This window comes from Cygnus atratus, chromosome 5, assembly GCF_013377495.2.
Source record: "Cygnus atratus isolate AKBS03 ecotype Queensland, Australia chromosome 5, CAtr_DNAZoo_HiC_assembly, whole genome shotgun sequence".
Lineage (NCBI taxonomy): Eukaryota > Metazoa > Chordata > Aves > Anseriformes > Anatidae > Cygnus > Cygnus atratus.
In genome coordinates, this window is record NC_066366.1 from 5,651,663 (window position 1) to 5,670,717 (window position 19,055).

The following is a 19,055-nucleotide window of genomic DNA, read 5'->3' on the forward strand; positions in this document are numbered from 1 at the left end:
TTACTTTTTACTTTTTTTTTTTTGTTATTTACAATTCAGTGCCTTGTGTACGTAATAGATTGTACTCATGCACCTCTTCATTCCTGTTCTCTTTGGCATAAGCAATCCCATTTTTCCCCTTATTTGACTTCACGGGAGATTTTCTAGGCTTTTGATCATTCTTACTGTCTTACTCTTAATCCTCCCATTTTGTAATATGCTTTACAGATGTATATTGGATCCACAAAGCATACAGTATTCCTTAGAACACTCTGTCATTGATCCATACAAGGTGACTATAATAATCTCTATACTATTGTTAGTTTAATCCTCTGTTTAGCATCACTTACATCTTAGACTGTAGTTATGAAAAGAACTAAAGTCTTCATTGAGAGTTGAAAAATTTTTTGCTAAGTTTTTTCCTGAGCTGATGTATTTAATTTGAAACCCAGATGTATGACTAATTCAAGTTTCCCTCTTCATCGCACACTACTTTGCATTAATCAGTGTTAGTTTGGCTGTTATGGTTATTTATTTACTCTGATTCTGACAATACAGGCTGTTTGAACCCAATGAACCTAATGGTATTTACATAGAGCCTGACACATTATTTTGGGAATATAACTCACCAGCTCATTAACACTCCAGGTCCTAGTACACTTGAATATACCTAGATTAGCTTTTAGCCAAAATGCTAACTGATCATTTAATCCCAGTATTGTTTGCCATTTCAGTCAGTTTTCAATCTAAGAGAATATTTTGTCTCTCATTTTGTGAACACTTAATTTTACAAAAAGCTTTAGGAAAAACTCTAAATAGTATTAACCAGACGTTCATCTTCAACCACTGCTTTAATGACATGAATTCTATCAGATCAATTACCTATGCAGAAGATAGTGTGGTTTTAATTCTACTGTACCATTTGTGTGTTGTTCATGCAAAATAATCCCTGGAAGTTTCTGAAGTTTTGCAAGGCTCAGTAATAGGGATCGTTCTGTGGGTTGTTTGGGTTTGTTTGTTTGTTTTGTTTTGGGTTTGTTTGTTTGTCCCTTTTGAAGAAAGGATCAACTACCTGTTTTGCTGGATTTGAGTATTCTAACCACTAGAAGATATTTTCTTGTTTATTTCTATACTCCCAGCTATCTAAGCAAGCTTAGTATTTCCTGTTTATGCACTTTCTAATGCAGTTTAATATTAGCAACAAATATAGCAGATTTGCAAATTGTGCACAAGAGCCATTTGGATCACATAACCTCTTAAATCTTTTAATTTGGTCAAAGGGGCTCACTGTTTACTTTCCAAAAGAGATGCACACACAAACTAAAATCTGGCATTGTCTTAATTAATACCGATGCCGCTTTTAGGGGGTGTGGTTTCCTTTGCTATTGACATTAGGACTTTTAGTTTTCTCACTTTTCCATTTGAAAAATTCCATGCTAAAGTTTTATGTCTTTTTGTTTAGCAAGTACTTTTCACACCGGAAAAGCAGACAGGATCCAAAGTTACTTCATAGTCAGCCTTTGTAGCTACCTCTTCAATGAGCTGGCAATTTAAAATAGATATGGAATGAGTCAAACAATGGGAAAGAAACAAAGTGAGTTCTAGTCATAGATGTATAGCGTTCTGCTATAGTGTTGTTTATGTTACGTATATCAATACTTTTTATATACAAACTAGACAAAACAGATACAGACAAGAGAGAAACAAACAAAAATCCATACAATCCCAATAAAAATCCATCAAACTTTCAGGCCCACTATCAATATTTCAGGTACAAAGCGGAAACCACGATCTTCAAGATAAGTACAGATTTTAAACAATTGTTCTGGGTTTAAATTAATTATGTTAGGTAGTTAGACAATTTGTACAACTTATACAAGTTATGTGCAACTTTCTTGAGGATGGTATTTGTATCATCTTCTCTCAGCATCTAAATGCCTTTATTTGACTTTATCACGCCACTAGAAAATAAACAAAAACAATCAAACAAAAACATGTACACACACTCTTTAATCCTGATAAGCAAAAGAACTTAAGAAACTTAAGTTCTTAAGAAACTCAGTTCTATAAATGTAAAAAAAATTCCCAAGTGCTGCAGCACAGACAGGGTCAGCCAGGAATTCTACATTATCTGATTTCCTGAACCCGGGCACACTCCATGTGCATACTTCAGTTATCCTAAGAGCTTCAACTGACTATTCAGACCATCAGGACGCTAAGTCCCACTGCTTTACATAGAGGTAGAAGGTTATCATCTCAACAGAACTCCCCAAAATTGAGTCCATGTGTAAAGCACATACAGTGAATTTCCATAGTAGTGATCTGAGTTGAAACTTGAGGTCAGTCCAGTATTTCTTAGGGACACTTGGGAGATGGCAATATATTTTTACCAGGAAAGAACAACAACTTGATGTCTAGTGATTGAGGAAAAAGTCAAGTTCAGAATTTTCAGGTTTTTAGTTAGTTTTCTTTTCTTGCCTCAAGTTTTCCTCCATGTAATTTCGCATGAAATAAGAAATAAAAAGCTAGAAGGAGGAAATGTATTTCTGTGCATTACTAACAAAAAGAAATGCAACAAATAAAAATCAAAGATATTCTTATGGTAAGCTCATGTTCCATGAATTACCTAACAACATAAAAAAAGCTGGTGCATCTTACACCTTACTCCCTATTTATGACTGGGAGTTCATTTTGAGCATAAATAGCACAGGATTTTAGGAACTGCAGAAGACAGTAAAGATACTTCAAAGTTTTCCTAGCTAATAATAGTAAATACGGCAAAGTGTTTTGTTTGTTTAAATGAATACAGATGTACCGAACTTACAAGTGAACTGTCTGTAAATTATTAAATGCACTGGTTCCATTAGAACTGGAAAGGAAAAATCTATCTTTGATTAATACCAACTAAATTAAATGAAGGAAGTAGAGACTGAAAGGTTAGATTTCATTTATGACTCTGAATCTTTCAACTGGAATTATTATCCATGAAAAAAATATTAAATAAAATAATCAGAACTATTTGAGATTTATGTTTAGACTTTAAAAAGTAGGTGCTGATGAGAAAAGAACGTACTAGCATCTGATATGGTTGGGGAAACACACATGCACACAAGCAAACAAACAAAACACATCTGTTCTCTCTTTTAATCATCATGAAGTGAATACAGGGTATTCATTCTGAGATATACTGGAGATTCTAGTTCTCGGCAATTGAAACCACTGCGATTACAAATATGTTCAATTAAGCCAAGACTTAAAAATGCTTGCTGGATTGGGACCGGAGTTCTCAGCAAAAGCTACGAAGCCCTCCCATGAGCAACTCTTCTTGTCTGGAATGGGAGCTACTTACAGATATATATCAGTGCATCACTAAGAGAACACAATCCTTACCACCTCCCAATCAAATACACACGTATACTCTTCCCTTATGATATTATTATTATTTTTAACTGGTTTGCCATGAATTGCTACTGTAGTTGCTTTCATTCTCCTGACTGAAATGGAAAAATAAAGAATTCCTCTGAAGGCAACAACTAATGCACTTTATACTAGGTAAAGGAGTGACATGAATGCAGAAATGCAAGGGAGTTCAACTCAATAGCTTAGCTCAAAAAGCTTCCTGTTTTACTGCTTAAATTCAAATGAATCATAGGTTTATTTCTCCTATTTGCTTTCCATATAGTTTCATATTAAATAGTATATGTATTGTTCAACAGAAGGACAAGAACACACCCTGAAAAACAGAACTAAAACTGTGTAGGAGTAAATATTTACATTTCTTTGCATTAGTTTAAATCTTCACTTCATCAGGCTGCAAAGTACGTTAAATTTTACCACCAGACAGTGAGAACCTGGATCTCCTTGCAGACTGATACAAAAAAAAGAGATGCCATAGCGCAAACAGAACACTACAAATTATCAGTAAACTCTCCTCAACAGCAATGAGTTTGTATCTGGCTTTTGTATAGGCAACTGAAGTGGGGAAGAATATGGTTCATCCGCTAGAATTTTATTGATATTCAGGAAAAATGAGTGCAGTTTTGAATTCCTGCAAAAAGATTCATTGTATGGTCTTAAGCAAGTCAAAGTTTTCCTTTATCTCTCTCTCTCTTCCCACACCCCCTCCCACCCAGTGGTAAACAGGACACAGGGGAATCTTTTGTCATCATATTTATATAAAACTCAACACCATGGTTTCCTAGTGTACTATTGGAGCACAATTAATCATCAGAAGTGTCCACTTCAGAGGAGGGAAAAAAAGAAACGTATTTGACAAAGACATTCCAAGCTGCTCAATTCTGTCTTTCCCATACAGACAGTGGATGAAGGAGGTTAAAAGTTGTATTGTATATATATATACTGTATATATTTTAGAAAGAACAACATAACTAATGAAAAAAGGAAAACAAGTTAAAGTTACACATTTGGGTTACACATTGACCATACAAGCACATTTGGTGTTCAAAGTTTCTTGCAATTAACTGAATGGCTTCAAAGGAAAGTTCCTTTTGGGCAAATACATAAACTATTTCAAAAGCAACACTATTTGATGCTTGTAAAAATATATTACTAAAGGTAAGAATTAGAAAATATTGCCAGTTTGAAAATCCATTCTCCTCAGCTTATATTATAGACATTTATCCATCTTTCATCACTTTTAGCAGTTAAATCTCTCACTTTTCCTTGCCCCTTTACTTCCACTCCACTGCATTCTCCTGTATAATCTCAGTCTTTTCCCTCCAAAATTGCCTGAGATATAAAAAATAAAAAACACTCCTGGTAATATAAAGCTCAACCAACAGTGGTTTACAAAGAGATTTTCCTAAAACTGCTGAGATTTTAGTCCAGAAAACAGAAAAAAAACAAAACAACAAGCAAACAAACAAAAACCCACCAAACCCAAATGCCAACACTTGACAAAAAAAAAAGACACAAATAAAACCAACAAAACTCCAAAGTTAATTCTACACTGCAGTACAGATGGCTATATAGAAAGCTGAAATACTTATATGTAACATTTTTGATATTTATTCTAATCGCTGTTGGTCAAAACTATAAGCACACATTTTCTCTGGACTTTCAGTCAATCATCATTATACTGCTATAGAACTTTTTTTTTTTTTTACCTGAATTTTTACTCAATGAGCATATAGGTTGTCCAAGTTCTACAAAGCATAATTGTCTTTTGAAGCTCAAGTCTCTTCTTTTCATGAAGATAGCCCTGAAAACTTGAATTTATGTAAACTACTATTAAGGTCTGGATGGAACATAACTCAGCGTCCTCGGTCCTAAGTCGTCTGTTAAAGGAGTGAAGAGGTTGTTCACACAATCCTGTCTTCTAATACAGTAATGCAAAATACATCACAAATGGTGTGTTTTGAATCATAGCTCATATTAGCTGCTCCTCAAATCTCTGCTGTTAGATCTTTAACTACAGTGAACAGTAACAGTTAAGCTGGATTAGCAGGAAGCCCTAGAAAAAAGTTTCCAAGACTAGAAATGCTAATGACTACATTCAGATGCAAGTTTCATGTAGCTTGGGTGATTTTCATCTGAGTTTTATTTACAACCACACGCGGAATCCTTTCGACAATTTTCAAGAACTGTCTATAATTTCATATGCAAATTATGTATGTAATTACTCAGCCTTTTTCCTTTTACATGCTTATGGACTTTAAGCAATGATGTACAGCACATTAGGCACTGTATACACAGCTGCAACAAAAATATCTCCCTTATCCAGAAGGACAAGCTAAGCAGCCTTACAGCTGGTCAAAAAAGGAGGATGGATTTTACAGCTATGGTGGAGATCTAGCAAAGTTAGGACAACGGAAATCTTAATGCTATATTTGAGGTAAAGTATCCATTGCATGGGAAAGACAAAAATCAACCAATTTTATTAAAGGAAAAGAACAACAAATACTTGCAGCCATTTCTTCTCTGCTGAACTATTTCTCCATCGGTATATCCACAAAAAAAAAAAAAAAAGAAAAAAAGTGTGTTTAGGGCCAGTGAAACTAGTAGTCTAATTAAAAGCGTTGCGAATTGATAAGTACCTCTTTTTAGTAAAGCATTCTGAATTGTTTGTAGTAAGTCACTGGTAACATGAATGCTGTTTCATGCAAAGACGGCTCTCTGAAAGCACAAGGAAAATAACAGCATTCAGTTCGTAAGAAAATAAAAACATCTTGTTTCATAAAAATCACACTATTCTGATTTTCAAAGAGAATTTTTTGAATCAATTTAATTGCTTAAAGTAGGAAATAGACAAGCCATAATTCTGAATTTATTTAAAGTCTGTGTTTGATAAAACTTGCTTCAATTGAAATCTTAGAAATCTGTTCACTAGCATATTAAACAACCAAGTGACTCATGTACTGAAGAACATATCACACCATATAAACCACAAAAGAACCTCTGTGTCTCAGATTTTCAATCGTATGGGGTTATGACCATCATAGTTTAACTGCCTTTCTTTGCTACATACTGTATCTGAAGCTATTTACATTTCTGTTTCTTTCCCACCCTTTGCTGCTATGCCAATGGAATTTGAAGTCATCATTCTCTGAAGCTGATTTCAATCTTTCCTCTTCAAACCTAACTTTCTGAAACTTTGCAAGGCAAGCTGCGGGATATCATTTCTACCAGTTTGAGTAGTAGAGATAAAGTGGTTTTAATATCAGAGACATATATTCAAATATTGGTAGGCAAGTTCTGCCATTCCACAGTGGCATAACCAATCCAGAAACCCTTCTAAAGAATTACACTTGAAGAGCAATACTGTCAGATCTATTACACTAATAGGAATTTCAGCACATAGGGACTACTCTTCAATAAAAATCATTTTGAGCTGCGATACTGAATGGCACACTTCAATTACAAAGCTGCAATAAAATATGGACAGATACACAGAGTTCTAAAGCAGACATTGCAGACAAACGCAATGCTGTAGTGCAGTTTTGGTATGTTGTCATAGGTGTCTAGCTCACAGATGTATTTTTATTTTGTATTGACAGACCTGCTTATCTGTAGTCAAAGATAAATTAAAATATTTCAGTAACAAAGATTTCTGTATTTTGAATTAATCTTAATGCTTTTTTTTCAAGAAATCTTCTAATTTTGCTGTATTGCTGGAAAGACAGGAATACTTGCAAGGGAAATCAAAGACGAACTTGATCATAAAGGACAATTTTGTCTTTTACAAAAGCAGATGTCTAGAGTTGTTTTGTGCAAGTTCTTTAAGTGTTTATAGGAAACAAGTTCTCAATGTTTGTGAGCTCTGTAGGATTTTGTAGTATGGACCTGTTTACAGAGCGAATCCATCAGTACTACAAACAGGATTCGGGGGTCTTGATTCTCTATCTTGTGCTCAGACCTCCCTATCTATGAGAAAAAATGCTTTGGATAGTGATAATATGGGAAGTGTGCTTTGGGACAGCAGCCCACATAGCTATAATGACCTCTTGCAAGGTTAAACACTCAAAATTGAGGAAATTCCAAACTGCAGGTTGCTCTGGCAACTCTGGGTAAGGAATGAGTGAACAATCCCTCACACGTGCAATAACCATTCAAGTTGCCATGATTTTCGTATGCTTTTAAAACTCATACGAGGCTGCATTTGAGGATTTATGCAAGGTCTTAAGAAGAAGGCTACAGCACATGTAAAACCCTTACAAAATACAGTATCAAATAGATGTTATGGTTATTCAAGTGTGCACACAGTTTGTGAGTCCATGTCTTCAACAACGGTAACAAACAGAAGAAGAAAGACCACAGATTGTTGATGAGAAAAATTACAGATTCAATAAGTAGAAAGACTGTGAACTGCTACATTTTTTAAAAGGTTTAAAAGATTTTAAATTATGTTATTGCTGACAACAGCTAAGAGATTACCTAACTAGCTTTTCCAAATTCTTGTATCTGAAGCTAAATGCCAGCACCTAACAAGCTATAAAAACTGTTACAAAAATGAAGATAAATATTTAACTACAAATTATAAATACTAAGTATTTTTATTTTATTATTATTATTATTATTTTTCTCTTTAATTTTCAGGATGATTAAAGATCACCATTTTTAACCCTCTCCTCTCCCCCCATCCCAATGCATATTTTTATAGAGCTGTTAATGATAATGTTAATGATATGAATCTATATATTTATCAAATGACCTGATTTCAAGTCATGCATTATTTCATTTTCTTTTTAATACCTCTATATGTTTTATCCATAAACATTTTCCAGCTAATGGTTTCAAAAAGCTATTATAGTATCTTATATAGTACACTCTCACATATGCTCACCTTAATTAATACCCAGCAGCAACAAGAAAAACAAATGCTGTAGATATATTATCTCTTTTGTTTAGAAAAAAACCCTAGATTGATTGAAAGTGAACAGAAAGATAAATGGAAAGACAAAAATCATAATTGAAGCACAGCTTATTAACACAATTACAATTTATTTAAAAAATGAGGTAACCACTACAGCTGTTGCTCCAATCTATAAGGAAAGAAATTGCTCATTATTTCAATTACTCTGTTTCTGTCATCATTACTTCATCTACAGTTTGTGTCAAGTCAGCGCTTGAAATTCTACAAAAATCCACGTAGTACATTATAAAGAGTTATACAGCTTTACTATAGAAACTAAACTTTGAATTTAAAAATACTGTGAACCTTGAATAGGACAGAAGTGATAAAAAATAAAAAACAGCTGGTAGTATACAAATTGAAAAGAAAAAGTATGGGCTCTTCTCTATTCACTCTACACAATCACAAGAGGCTTGTACTGCCTATCAGCTACATGTCATCCAGCATGCATTTCAAATAAGACACCTCCCCAGCACACACCACAAAAAAAAAAAAAAAAAAAAAAAAAGGTGATTAAGTGCTCTCTGTCTGGTCTGGACAATTTCAAATCCTTATGAAGCAGAACAGAGAATTCTATCTTCTTCCCCTAAAGTGCCGTGAAACTAGCCCTTACATTCTGAATGAATATTGTGACGACATGTCTGATTTTTCACGCTAAAGCATCAGGTCATTAGGAAATCTTTTGATTTCCTAGTATTTATATAGGAGCTCAGTAAAAACCTTGTTCTACAAAATCTAAAACGCACACAAAGGAGTTCAAACAGGGCTATTAGTTTTTTTTTTTCCATTCCTGCATTTTGAAACCATTTTCTGATCACCTAATTAGAGCTCATTTGGTAATCCAACACATCCATTAACATAGCATAGCTATATTATTTTCATAGTCAAATTATGATGGGTCAGAAGAGCAAGAAAAACACACCAGCCACTTTACCAGCCAACAAAATAAAAGCAAGCAAGCAAACAAAAATGACATAATAAACACATCCTTCTTCACATTCTGGCAAGCAGATCTCCTAAGGAAAATATATTAAACCAGAATAAAAGTCTTGTTCATCTCTTCAGGATAATTTCCGCTTACGGCCTTTTATGTTATTTATTTATTTATTTTTCTCGCCAGGGGTATATGAAACAGTTGGGTTTATAGTACACAGTGAAGGTGATGACAGTGTGAGTGTACTGCCCCTACAGACAAGGGAATTTAAACACACATAGTTCTTAGATATTGACATACTTTATTGACATACTTAATTACTTAGGTTTGTTAATCTTTCAGTACTAACGCTGAAATATCAGTACACACTCATGTGATAATACATTTAACTTTCTCATCATTTTTCATTAAGTAATAATTGCAGGAGCTCTGGTTAAAAGGAAACAATAATTACACTGATTAGTTGCTGATTTTCAAGAGATTCTGGAGCTACAGCAGACTATAATGCTATGACAGGAATTTTTAGATCTTAAATTTGTGGTCATTGTTCACAAAAGAAAATAATGAATTTCCAAATTGCTGACAGACAGAAGCATTTTGACAAACTAAAAGAAAGACTTTTAATTAATTAAAATTAATTGAAAAGAAAAACTAAGCAAAATCCATAATCCTATAGAGAGGCACATTTTAATGGATGGGGTACAAGTGGAAGTAAAGAGAAAGTTAATGACTTGGACAAACCACAGCAGGAGGCAATGTCATAGGTATGAACCTCAAGTAAAGAATATGTAGGCTGGTCTGACATATGGGTACTTTCTTTAGAGAAAGCGTCTGCTTGGAGCGCAAGTCATTCTGGCTAATGGATAAGTCATGTTCATTGACAATTACATTAGTCCTTTTTGCTGTTTTAGCCAAATAAGGCTAATTATTTAGCATGCGTAATTTATATAGCTATGAGGGTGGGTTATCAGTAAAGATGTACTGAAGCATAAAAGACTTGGGAACACTGACTTATCTGTCAAATTTGATCAAGCCCAGTGAAATTTAATTTGTTAATCTTGCTTGACAATCTTACCCTCATGCACTCTGAACACTAATACATTTTGTATTGCACTGAGATGCACAATCTACAGTGAGACTTTTTATTTCCATTAACCAGAATCATGTATTGGGTATGTTAACATTTGGAGAAAAGGACATTACTTTTACAATTAGAAAGGCTAAAAGTAGGACTGTAAATCTGTAAATATTCATATTATGCATATGAATGCCTAGTTCTTACCTCAACGTATTAGAACGTGGTTCTTGTCCTTTATAATAACTACAGCTAATATAATAACTTAGGATTGCTTTTCTAATTAAACAGAGAATGCTGTTCTTTGCTTATGTGTGTATACACCAACAAACGTGTGTAAACATACAAACACACACCTACTCAAACTAAAAAAATGAACCAATTACAGTTACGTATCTCTGGACTTCTCACTTCTCTGCAGTAGTGATTAATGCTCGTTTTATGCCTGCTTTCCGAGGCCAAGAGGAGTATAGTTCTTCCTAGTATCCACTCAGGCCTCATCCCAAAGGAAGCCTATTTTTCATCACCTATGTGTTTCCAACAGTCATGAAATTTAGTCTTAGCCTTTGAATTCAATGCTGCCTCAGGATATTCATGGAATCCGTATATAGTGAGCTGAAATAGCTCTGAACAGTTGATTTCTGCTGTTCCCAGGCTAGTCTAAGAGCAGCTACATTTGCGCAGATAACTTGTCCAATATTTGCACAGTATGGTATATATAAATCTTCAGTTAGAAAACTCTGTGTCCATGTGTGTTTTATGACAGTCCTCCTTCTGAAGGAGTTTCCCACCCTATTTCTCCTCTCACCGTACAGGACAAGAGAACATTCCTGTTTTGCAGTCCCTCCACAGATTGCATACAGAAGCCTAGTGGATTCAATTAGAAAGAATCAAACTTGAATAATAACTATGTTCCTCAATATGAGACAAATTGGAATAATCACCAGTATCCAAGTATAAGCTCCAGCAGATACATTTGGACCCTCAATCATACCAGAATATGCAAGAAGCAGTTCTGGAGCACACATTAACTAGAAGAGAATGACCAGAAATATTTTAAGTTATTATAAGTTATTCCGTCTTAAAATTATTTTTCTATTTCTAGTAATGGAAAATAATAAATAAATGAGGCAAACAACTCTCCAAACAATTTGAGCTTTTCCTTTATGTTACAACTAAAATAAGTAAAGGAACAAAATAATATTTTTTATTGGTATGGGTAGATATAATTCTGAAATCATATGGGAGGTATTCAGTTAACATTGATGAAACTTGACAGAATGCACTGCCTGGGAAATATCCTGGTGCTTTTCCCATTAGATATCTTTATGTAAGCCTGTTTTGCATATTATACAGTGGACATTAGAAGAAAAAAAAAAAAAAAAAGAAGTGAGCAACATGAAGTTGTAAAGTCAACTCTCAAAGCTGCCAATTTGCTTATGACCTATGCTGACACTGTGGAAACATACTCTACATACTACTCTGTTTTAGAGCTTGGGCATCAACAACACTACAAAACAGCTGTGAACAGGATGTGCAATCCACTGAATAACACAGATTATTTCTTACATCATTTGCTCTGCTTCTCTCTATCAGTGTCTCCATAATCATGACAGCTAAGTGAGGGGGGTAAAAGCAATGTTGTTGGGCAGCCTGGAACAATTTAATTCTATTGCTTATTTATCAAGATGAAACCCTAAAAAGATATGGCCATGAATGATCTGAAAAAGAAGGGGAAAATAAAATGATAACAAAAAGTCAAGCCTGGCTCAATTATTATTCTACCATCAAACTTAAAAAAAAAAAAAAAAAAAAGTGAATTGTTTTTGTAAGGCAGTCATATATTGTCATTTAATGAGTTATCTTTCCATACCATGGAAAAAATACCCAACACTAAACACCTGACTCCGAACTAACCTCACATGACCATTTTTCAGAGCTTCTTCTCATGGAAATGCTACTAAATAGCAATGTTATCCTTTCAGTGGAAAAATATACAGCCTGTAAGCCTAAAATACCTTTTGGAAGGGAATATGAAATGGCATCTTCAGGCAAAACTGAAAGTTTTTCTAAATGAAATATAGCACTGCTCAAACAAGCAAGGAGAGACCTGTTTATTGATTACATAGCCTCTTACTGCTCATAAGAGGAGATACTGGACAATTTGAGATATGTTGGAAGCACACGCTTGTACCACTGATTGATCTGATTGATGCAGATGAAAACCTAAGGCACAAGAAGTCTGAAAATCCCCAAAATCACATCAAGCTTTCTAACCTCTTTGTTCAAAAGAAAACACACCACAAAGCTCTGACAACTACTGGAAGAAGAGCAGTATCTAATCTGAAAGTCAATTTAAATGTGTCTATTTTTTTTTTTCTCTTGGAAGATAAATGCTTTCTGAAGAAAATCTTTCTCTTCCAAGAAATAAGACAAGATAAATTTTTCTGAAGAATGGAATATATATGCATTGATGATATCAACAATGTTTGCTGGGCTATGTATAAATTATCACAGAAGCGGGAAAGCAAAATAAATACATAAAGATAAATCCAGATGTATGAAGGTGATTTAGGAGCACAGGTTCCCTAGCATGATGAAAGGGCCACGGACCTCTATGTCGTCTCATCTCTTTTGAAGCATTAGCTAGTATCATAGCTACTGCAAACCTAGGGTTAAGAAATTATTTCAATTCTCCATTTTATGGACTATGGTTTGGGAGTTGCTTTTCTTGTTTGTTCTTTGTTTTTTCTTGTTCTCTGTTTACATATCTGAGGGATGTACAATGGTTCACTGACTATCTGTTTGTGTTTTATAAGAGGTGAACAAATAAAATCCCAGCTAACTTCTGCTTAAAACCCTGTTCAAATAAAGTTTTGAGGTCAGGAAAAAAAAAAAAAAAGAAGGAAATACATTTCTAAATTTTCCTATTTGTCTGGAACTTGTTCCATTGGCATGAAAAGTTATTTGTGGAGTTATATCTATCACATATTCACATTTTTACAATTGTGCTCTATTTTCATATTTCTGTGTATCTTAGCAGTCTTAAAGCTTGCAAATTTAGAATAAAGTTTCATATGTGGAAAAGAATAATAAAAAATACATCTAGAGATGTTTTAAACTAGAAATTGTGGACACAGACTTCCTGCCTAATTATGGCTAGTCTGATGGTAATTTATGAAGCTTCATATTAGTCTCTGGACAGTAAATTTTCCTAGAAGAGGAGGAAGAAGCCAGAACTGCAGCAACAAGAGGCTGATGTCATCTTCTTCAGCATTAGGGGAAAATAATGAAGGCACAGCATGGGTGTCACTATTTAAATTAAAAAGCTTTAGTAAATGCTTTCCCATTGTGCAAAAGTGAGATCATGGCCCTACCCAGATACTTCTTTTAGGAGTTCACACTGAACGGTGTGTGAGCACAAACCCCAAGGCTACTGAGTCCTAACCACAGAAAGATCTTCTCTTCTCGGATGCTGTAATGTTGAGACAAAATTTTTTTAATTGCCTTACCAGAACACCAGAAAACAGCAAATTCAGTCTTGCATCACCCTTTCTATTGGAAAGCTGTGTAAAAAGAAACTTCTAATTTGGCTCCTGGATATGAATGCTAACAAAACAAGTTATACATTCTAACTCATTAGGCCATGAAGGTAATTAATAGCTAAGCTATTTTATCCTTATACATTTAAACAAATAATCACATATTTTAAAAATACATAATTAGGAATATTTATGTGTGTGTGTAAAATAAAGATATATACTATTCAGATAACTAGATACATTGGTAAAAACTTCATATTTTACAACAGACACACAGAATTAAAAAACGAACAATATATATTATTTTACAGTCAACTAAATGACCAGGTATAGTTTGAATGTAAATTTTGAAATTAGTCATTGTAATTATTTTCCATGAAATTTCAACTCAATGGAATGTTACCACATGAATGAGGATTTAAGTTACCATATAGCACTAGAGCAAATTAAATCTCTGTTATTTCAATATTTACATGTCTGAGATAGAATTATAGGCTTTCTTTATTTTACTTTTTCTTCACACAATTATTGATCCACAGAAAACTGTGTGTCACAGGGAAACTGACAAATTGAGAAAAATAATTAAAAAGTAAAAAATAAACAGGAAAATTGTAGGAGGGGAGAAAGACAAGTGTGGTTAAATATCAAAATAATTTGGTGTAAAATAAAGCATTATTGTACCTGCAATGATGTCATCCATCTGCTCCAAAGCTGCTTCAAGCATATGACTAGCGTCAGAAGCCATGCTCTCCGATTTGCTCAGACTTTTACTCTTCCTACTGTAAAGACAGATGAAAGCATGTGTATTATACTAAACCAGACCTGACAGAAAATATACTTCAGAAAATATACTTTCATTCTATATTAAGCCATGCAAAGAGAAGTCCACACTAACAAAAATACAGCCTTGCAATTAATATGAAAATTAAAAAAAAAAAAGTTCCTATTCTCGATAGATGACTTGGGATTTCTGAGGTTCTCATTTATCATTGACTCATTTTTTTCTTAAGATACTTTACTAACAAGGAAATGCAGATGAAAATGAAAACAAACAAATCTCAAATACTGGAAGCCTGAGATTTGCCTACCTCTCATTCTTAAGAATACTTTTCTAAATTCAAAGTTCGGTGTATTTCAACCTTTTGAACTGCAAGTGAAAAGGAGGGTTGTCTAGGTTTCAATGAAGGAATGAAACAGGGGCTTTTACTGTTCCTGGTGAAAAATCATAGTTAACCTATAAGCCAGACTCTGTAGGAGCTGGTTGTTGATTGCTGCTATATTAGTAAAGAGTGAAAGTATAAAAATATGTTGCTGCCTCAACCCCAACGGTAATGATATCTAATACGTTTTTCACTTCTGACCCCAAGTCCAGCAATTCTGAAATCATTTTTACTCCTCCTTTCCATAACCATATTATATCACTTCTTTCATGACCAAAATGCTCCAAGTATGAAATTTCTGAAGTTGCTGCCTCTTTAGAACAGGATTAAAGACATTCATTAACATCTGAGATCAAGGATAACAAACCAAATTTTCCAAAAATTAGAATCCCTTGTGACATTTCAAAGGGAAAAAGAACATACGCTGTCCGTTTCATCTCTGAAATAAGCTCCTTTTGCACATCACTTCATTGCTCAGGTATAAAACCAATGCCTGCAGGGCAATGAACAGGGATCTTGGGTATAATTTTTGCAGTGCTGTAACACACAACTCAGAATACCAACAAAGCCTTTAAAAGGTCACAGAATTTTGATTTCTCTTCCACAAACATGTAGTTCATTCAGACTTTTGTATCTCCCGATACAGTAAAGTTTTAAAACAGTGGTTCAAAACTGCTGTTTTTACATGTTTGTAGGCACCACAAAAGACATCTGTGTGACAATGGCCAGAGATATCCTTCAAATGATACAGGTTGTAGGTAAGTGCATATGCAGTTGGTCATATGTTTGTGAGGCCAATTATTCCAATACCACTGAAATTTCACTAATCTGTATTTATCATGTGATATGCCAAGAAATAGATTGTCACCTGTCTTTAGATTTAAAAGAAAAGATAATTCACATAGATATATTTGCATGGTGTTCATCCGGTGGCAATTCAGACACTGGCCACCATCACCAATGGCTGACATAACTGGTAGCTAAACCATCTACATTTGCTCTCTCAGTTGGATGTTTCCTAAACACTAGAATATAGAATTAGCAGCCAGAGAATAGAACCAGCTTTAAAGTAAAAACATTCTTTTGTTGTTTCTCAGGACCATCAGATAAAAAAAAAATCCCTAGAAGTATACTTAATGCTGAGTCCAAATTACTGCATCATAACAAATGATGAAACTCAGAAAAAAAGACCAACGCAATGCAAAAAAAAAAAAGTAACAAGTCAAAATTATTTACTTCTTTTGCAAATTAAGAACCCTAAGATACAGGCTTTTCGTCATGGTGCTGGTGAGGAATACACAAAGATACAAAGAAAGCTAATTTATTAATAACCTCTTTGTTATCAGAGATCTGTGTCTGCTACATCCACTCTGGTCAACATATACAATCATCATCTAAAGGGACAGCTGCAGGAATGAGAGCCTGAAACTAGTAGGCTCTAATTTCAGCTCTGCCATTTAGGCTGTCATAATGGCTAAGCCATTATTTACTTTCAGATCAAACAGATCTGAAGAGCAGTATGAGAATGCCATATCAGAAAATAAAGAAGAGGAAAAAAAGAAAAAAAAATCACCCACAACCTTTAGTGTCACCTAAGGCAAAGATTCATGCAAATAACAGGTTGGGTTTGCCTCTCCCTTTTTGTCAAAATAATAATTTAAGTATGAACAACGCTAAATGTACCTGAATTTCATCTGATCTTTAAAGCAACAGACCCAAATATTTCATTTAATGGTATTGGAAATAACACACATTATCCTCAGAATAATTTTGAAAGTCATTAAGTCACCTGATATAAACTTAAAATTTCACAATGCGTACATACAAAACTTTTAAAACACTCCCTCTCTTTCTGTTGCATCAATTTGTTGACTCTTTTAGATTTCCATCCTCTGTTATCATATTAATCTGCCAGCCGGTTAGCAGATTCACTAAAAATGTTAGAGATACCCAGTTCTCAACTGCAATAAGCCACCTTCCTTGCAGTATTTCTCCTAGTTCAAAGCATCCACAACATGGGTCACAATCATCTCAGTGAAAGGAAATCCACCTACGGAAAGCAGCTGCCCAAGAGGCACCCAGGCTGTCTTGCTGCTGGGGTGGATGTTGAAGAAAAGAGTCACTCCCTCACAGATCTACGGCTGCCAGCTGTTTTTGTAAATCAGAACAGCATTGGCTCAAATCTGAAGGAAGAAAAAAGGGAAAAATACTGAAAGCATTATAGAGTTTCTATCACTAGGTTGCACTGAATGTTCTTATTTGTGCTGTAAGATATTGCTGTGCGCTTAAAGCTGCTAGAGCAATACATATTATTAACAAGAAAGGCAGAACTACCACTTCTTCTAAACATCAAATATAGTTTTTTGACCACCTGCAGTGAAAAAACTACAGAAATCCCTGAAATATTACAAGCTTGAAATTTTACTTACAGAAAAAATTTCAATAAACACCTTGACAAACACGAAGTTTTGTTGAAAAATACCACCAGAACTGTCTTCTGTCTCCTCCCAACCTCCTCACTCCTCCTGTTTTCTCACCTGTATCCACAGTGTATTTGCTGCTTAACTGAATCAAGCTAGAGTAGAACCTGCTGATCAAACGATTTATTAAAAAAAGTAATGTGCTTTGCTCCAGAGTGATAATGTAATATTACTTGCTTGACATCTTTTTCTAGACAGACCTGTTGCTTGTGCTCCAGGCAAGTCTTATTTTCCCAGACACTCCCTCCTTGCAGTTTGACTGTTCTGAGCATTATTATGAAATAGCTTGTTAGATCTCATACGTCTTCAGTTACTGTTTCTGAACTAGCTCTGCAGAAGTACCTGCAATTGTGGATTCTATTTATTTTTATTATTGCTAAATATTGTTAAACAAGACAGCTGTATCAATCCCAAAGCATGGTGAGGGCCTCAAATAGGATCCGTCTATTTGCAGGTATTTTAATTGTAATTCTTTTTACAGTTTTCATTCCTGAATGACATCAACACATGCAAAACACCATGACTTATCTGCATACATAAATATACACAAATTGAAAAATACCTTTTGTTCAGTCCTTAGCAAAGCTGAAAAAACTTCTCTAATAATACAGCAAAAGCTTTAATACTAGCAAATTCTAACCGTCATAGTTCATTCGATTAACTTACATAGCAGTAAAACACAAAAACCAAGCTACTCACCTTTTCAGGTCCTTAAGAAGAAAATTATTTACTTTTTCCCCTGATCAGTAAAAATTGCTAGCTATTAATAGCCAAAGTTTTACTGTTAAGCAGATGTAAGTCTAAATTATTATCATCCCTTCTAAGCCACACGCTCACAATAATTTAGAGCCCAGCCCACAGATAAAGATATTGCAATCCTGTTTGTTATAATTACCTAAGTAATAAGATCTTCCAGGAAGTGCAGAGCAAACTGGTCTGAATGCCCCAAACTTATTTTGCTCAGCTAGCTTTACCCTGTAAATCCCAATCTGAGATTTGCATTTCAAATAAAATGAAAAATCTCTGGTACAACTAACTTGTTTAGAGCCAATATCCCTTGCAAATTTCTTACCCCAGTTCCCGTATGCAAAACTACAGCTTACTGTGTCCAAAAAGAACATAATGTTTAAAAGATGTATTCACAATTATGAAAAGCCTTAATTAAATCTGATTTTTTCATGGCTGCCTCGAACCAGCAGCTGTTCAGACAATAGAATGTGAACATTTAGGCAACTCTTAAGTATGATGTTTTTCCAAGTTTGCTCCTGATAACAAAGTCGCCAATGTTATCAGTTATGGAGTGAGGTGAGGTTTTTGCCAAGAAGTCTTGAAATCCAGACCTTGACTTAATATCAATGCTTTGGGTAGCCTTCCAGTACCTCTTGCATTTAGAAGACATAGCTAATAATTACATACCACCATATTTTTTCCCTGGGATGAATAAATACACGTTTGTAAACTGTTTCAATGATTCAAATTCAAATATCACATTGCTTTGTACTTAATGGCATAAT

At 34.4% G+C, this 19,055-nt stretch overlaps 1 protein-coding gene across 2 annotated transcripts in view; it reads right to left on the reverse strand.

Moving 5' to 3' along the window:
• PPFIBP2 (PPFIA binding protein 2) overlaps positions 1-19,055 on the reverse strand; it is a 104,573-nt gene that overhangs the window by 70,301 nt on the left and 15,217 nt on the right. For both annotated transcript variants that reach the window (XM_050711007.1, XM_050711008.1), the window contains exon 2: positions 14,583-14,680. In XM_050711007.1, the coding sequence (XP_050566964.1) occupies positions 14,583-14,646 (64 nt within the window). In that variant the 5' untranslated portion in view covers positions 14,647-14,680. The remainder of the gene's footprint in view (positions 1-14,582; positions 14,681-19,055) is intronic.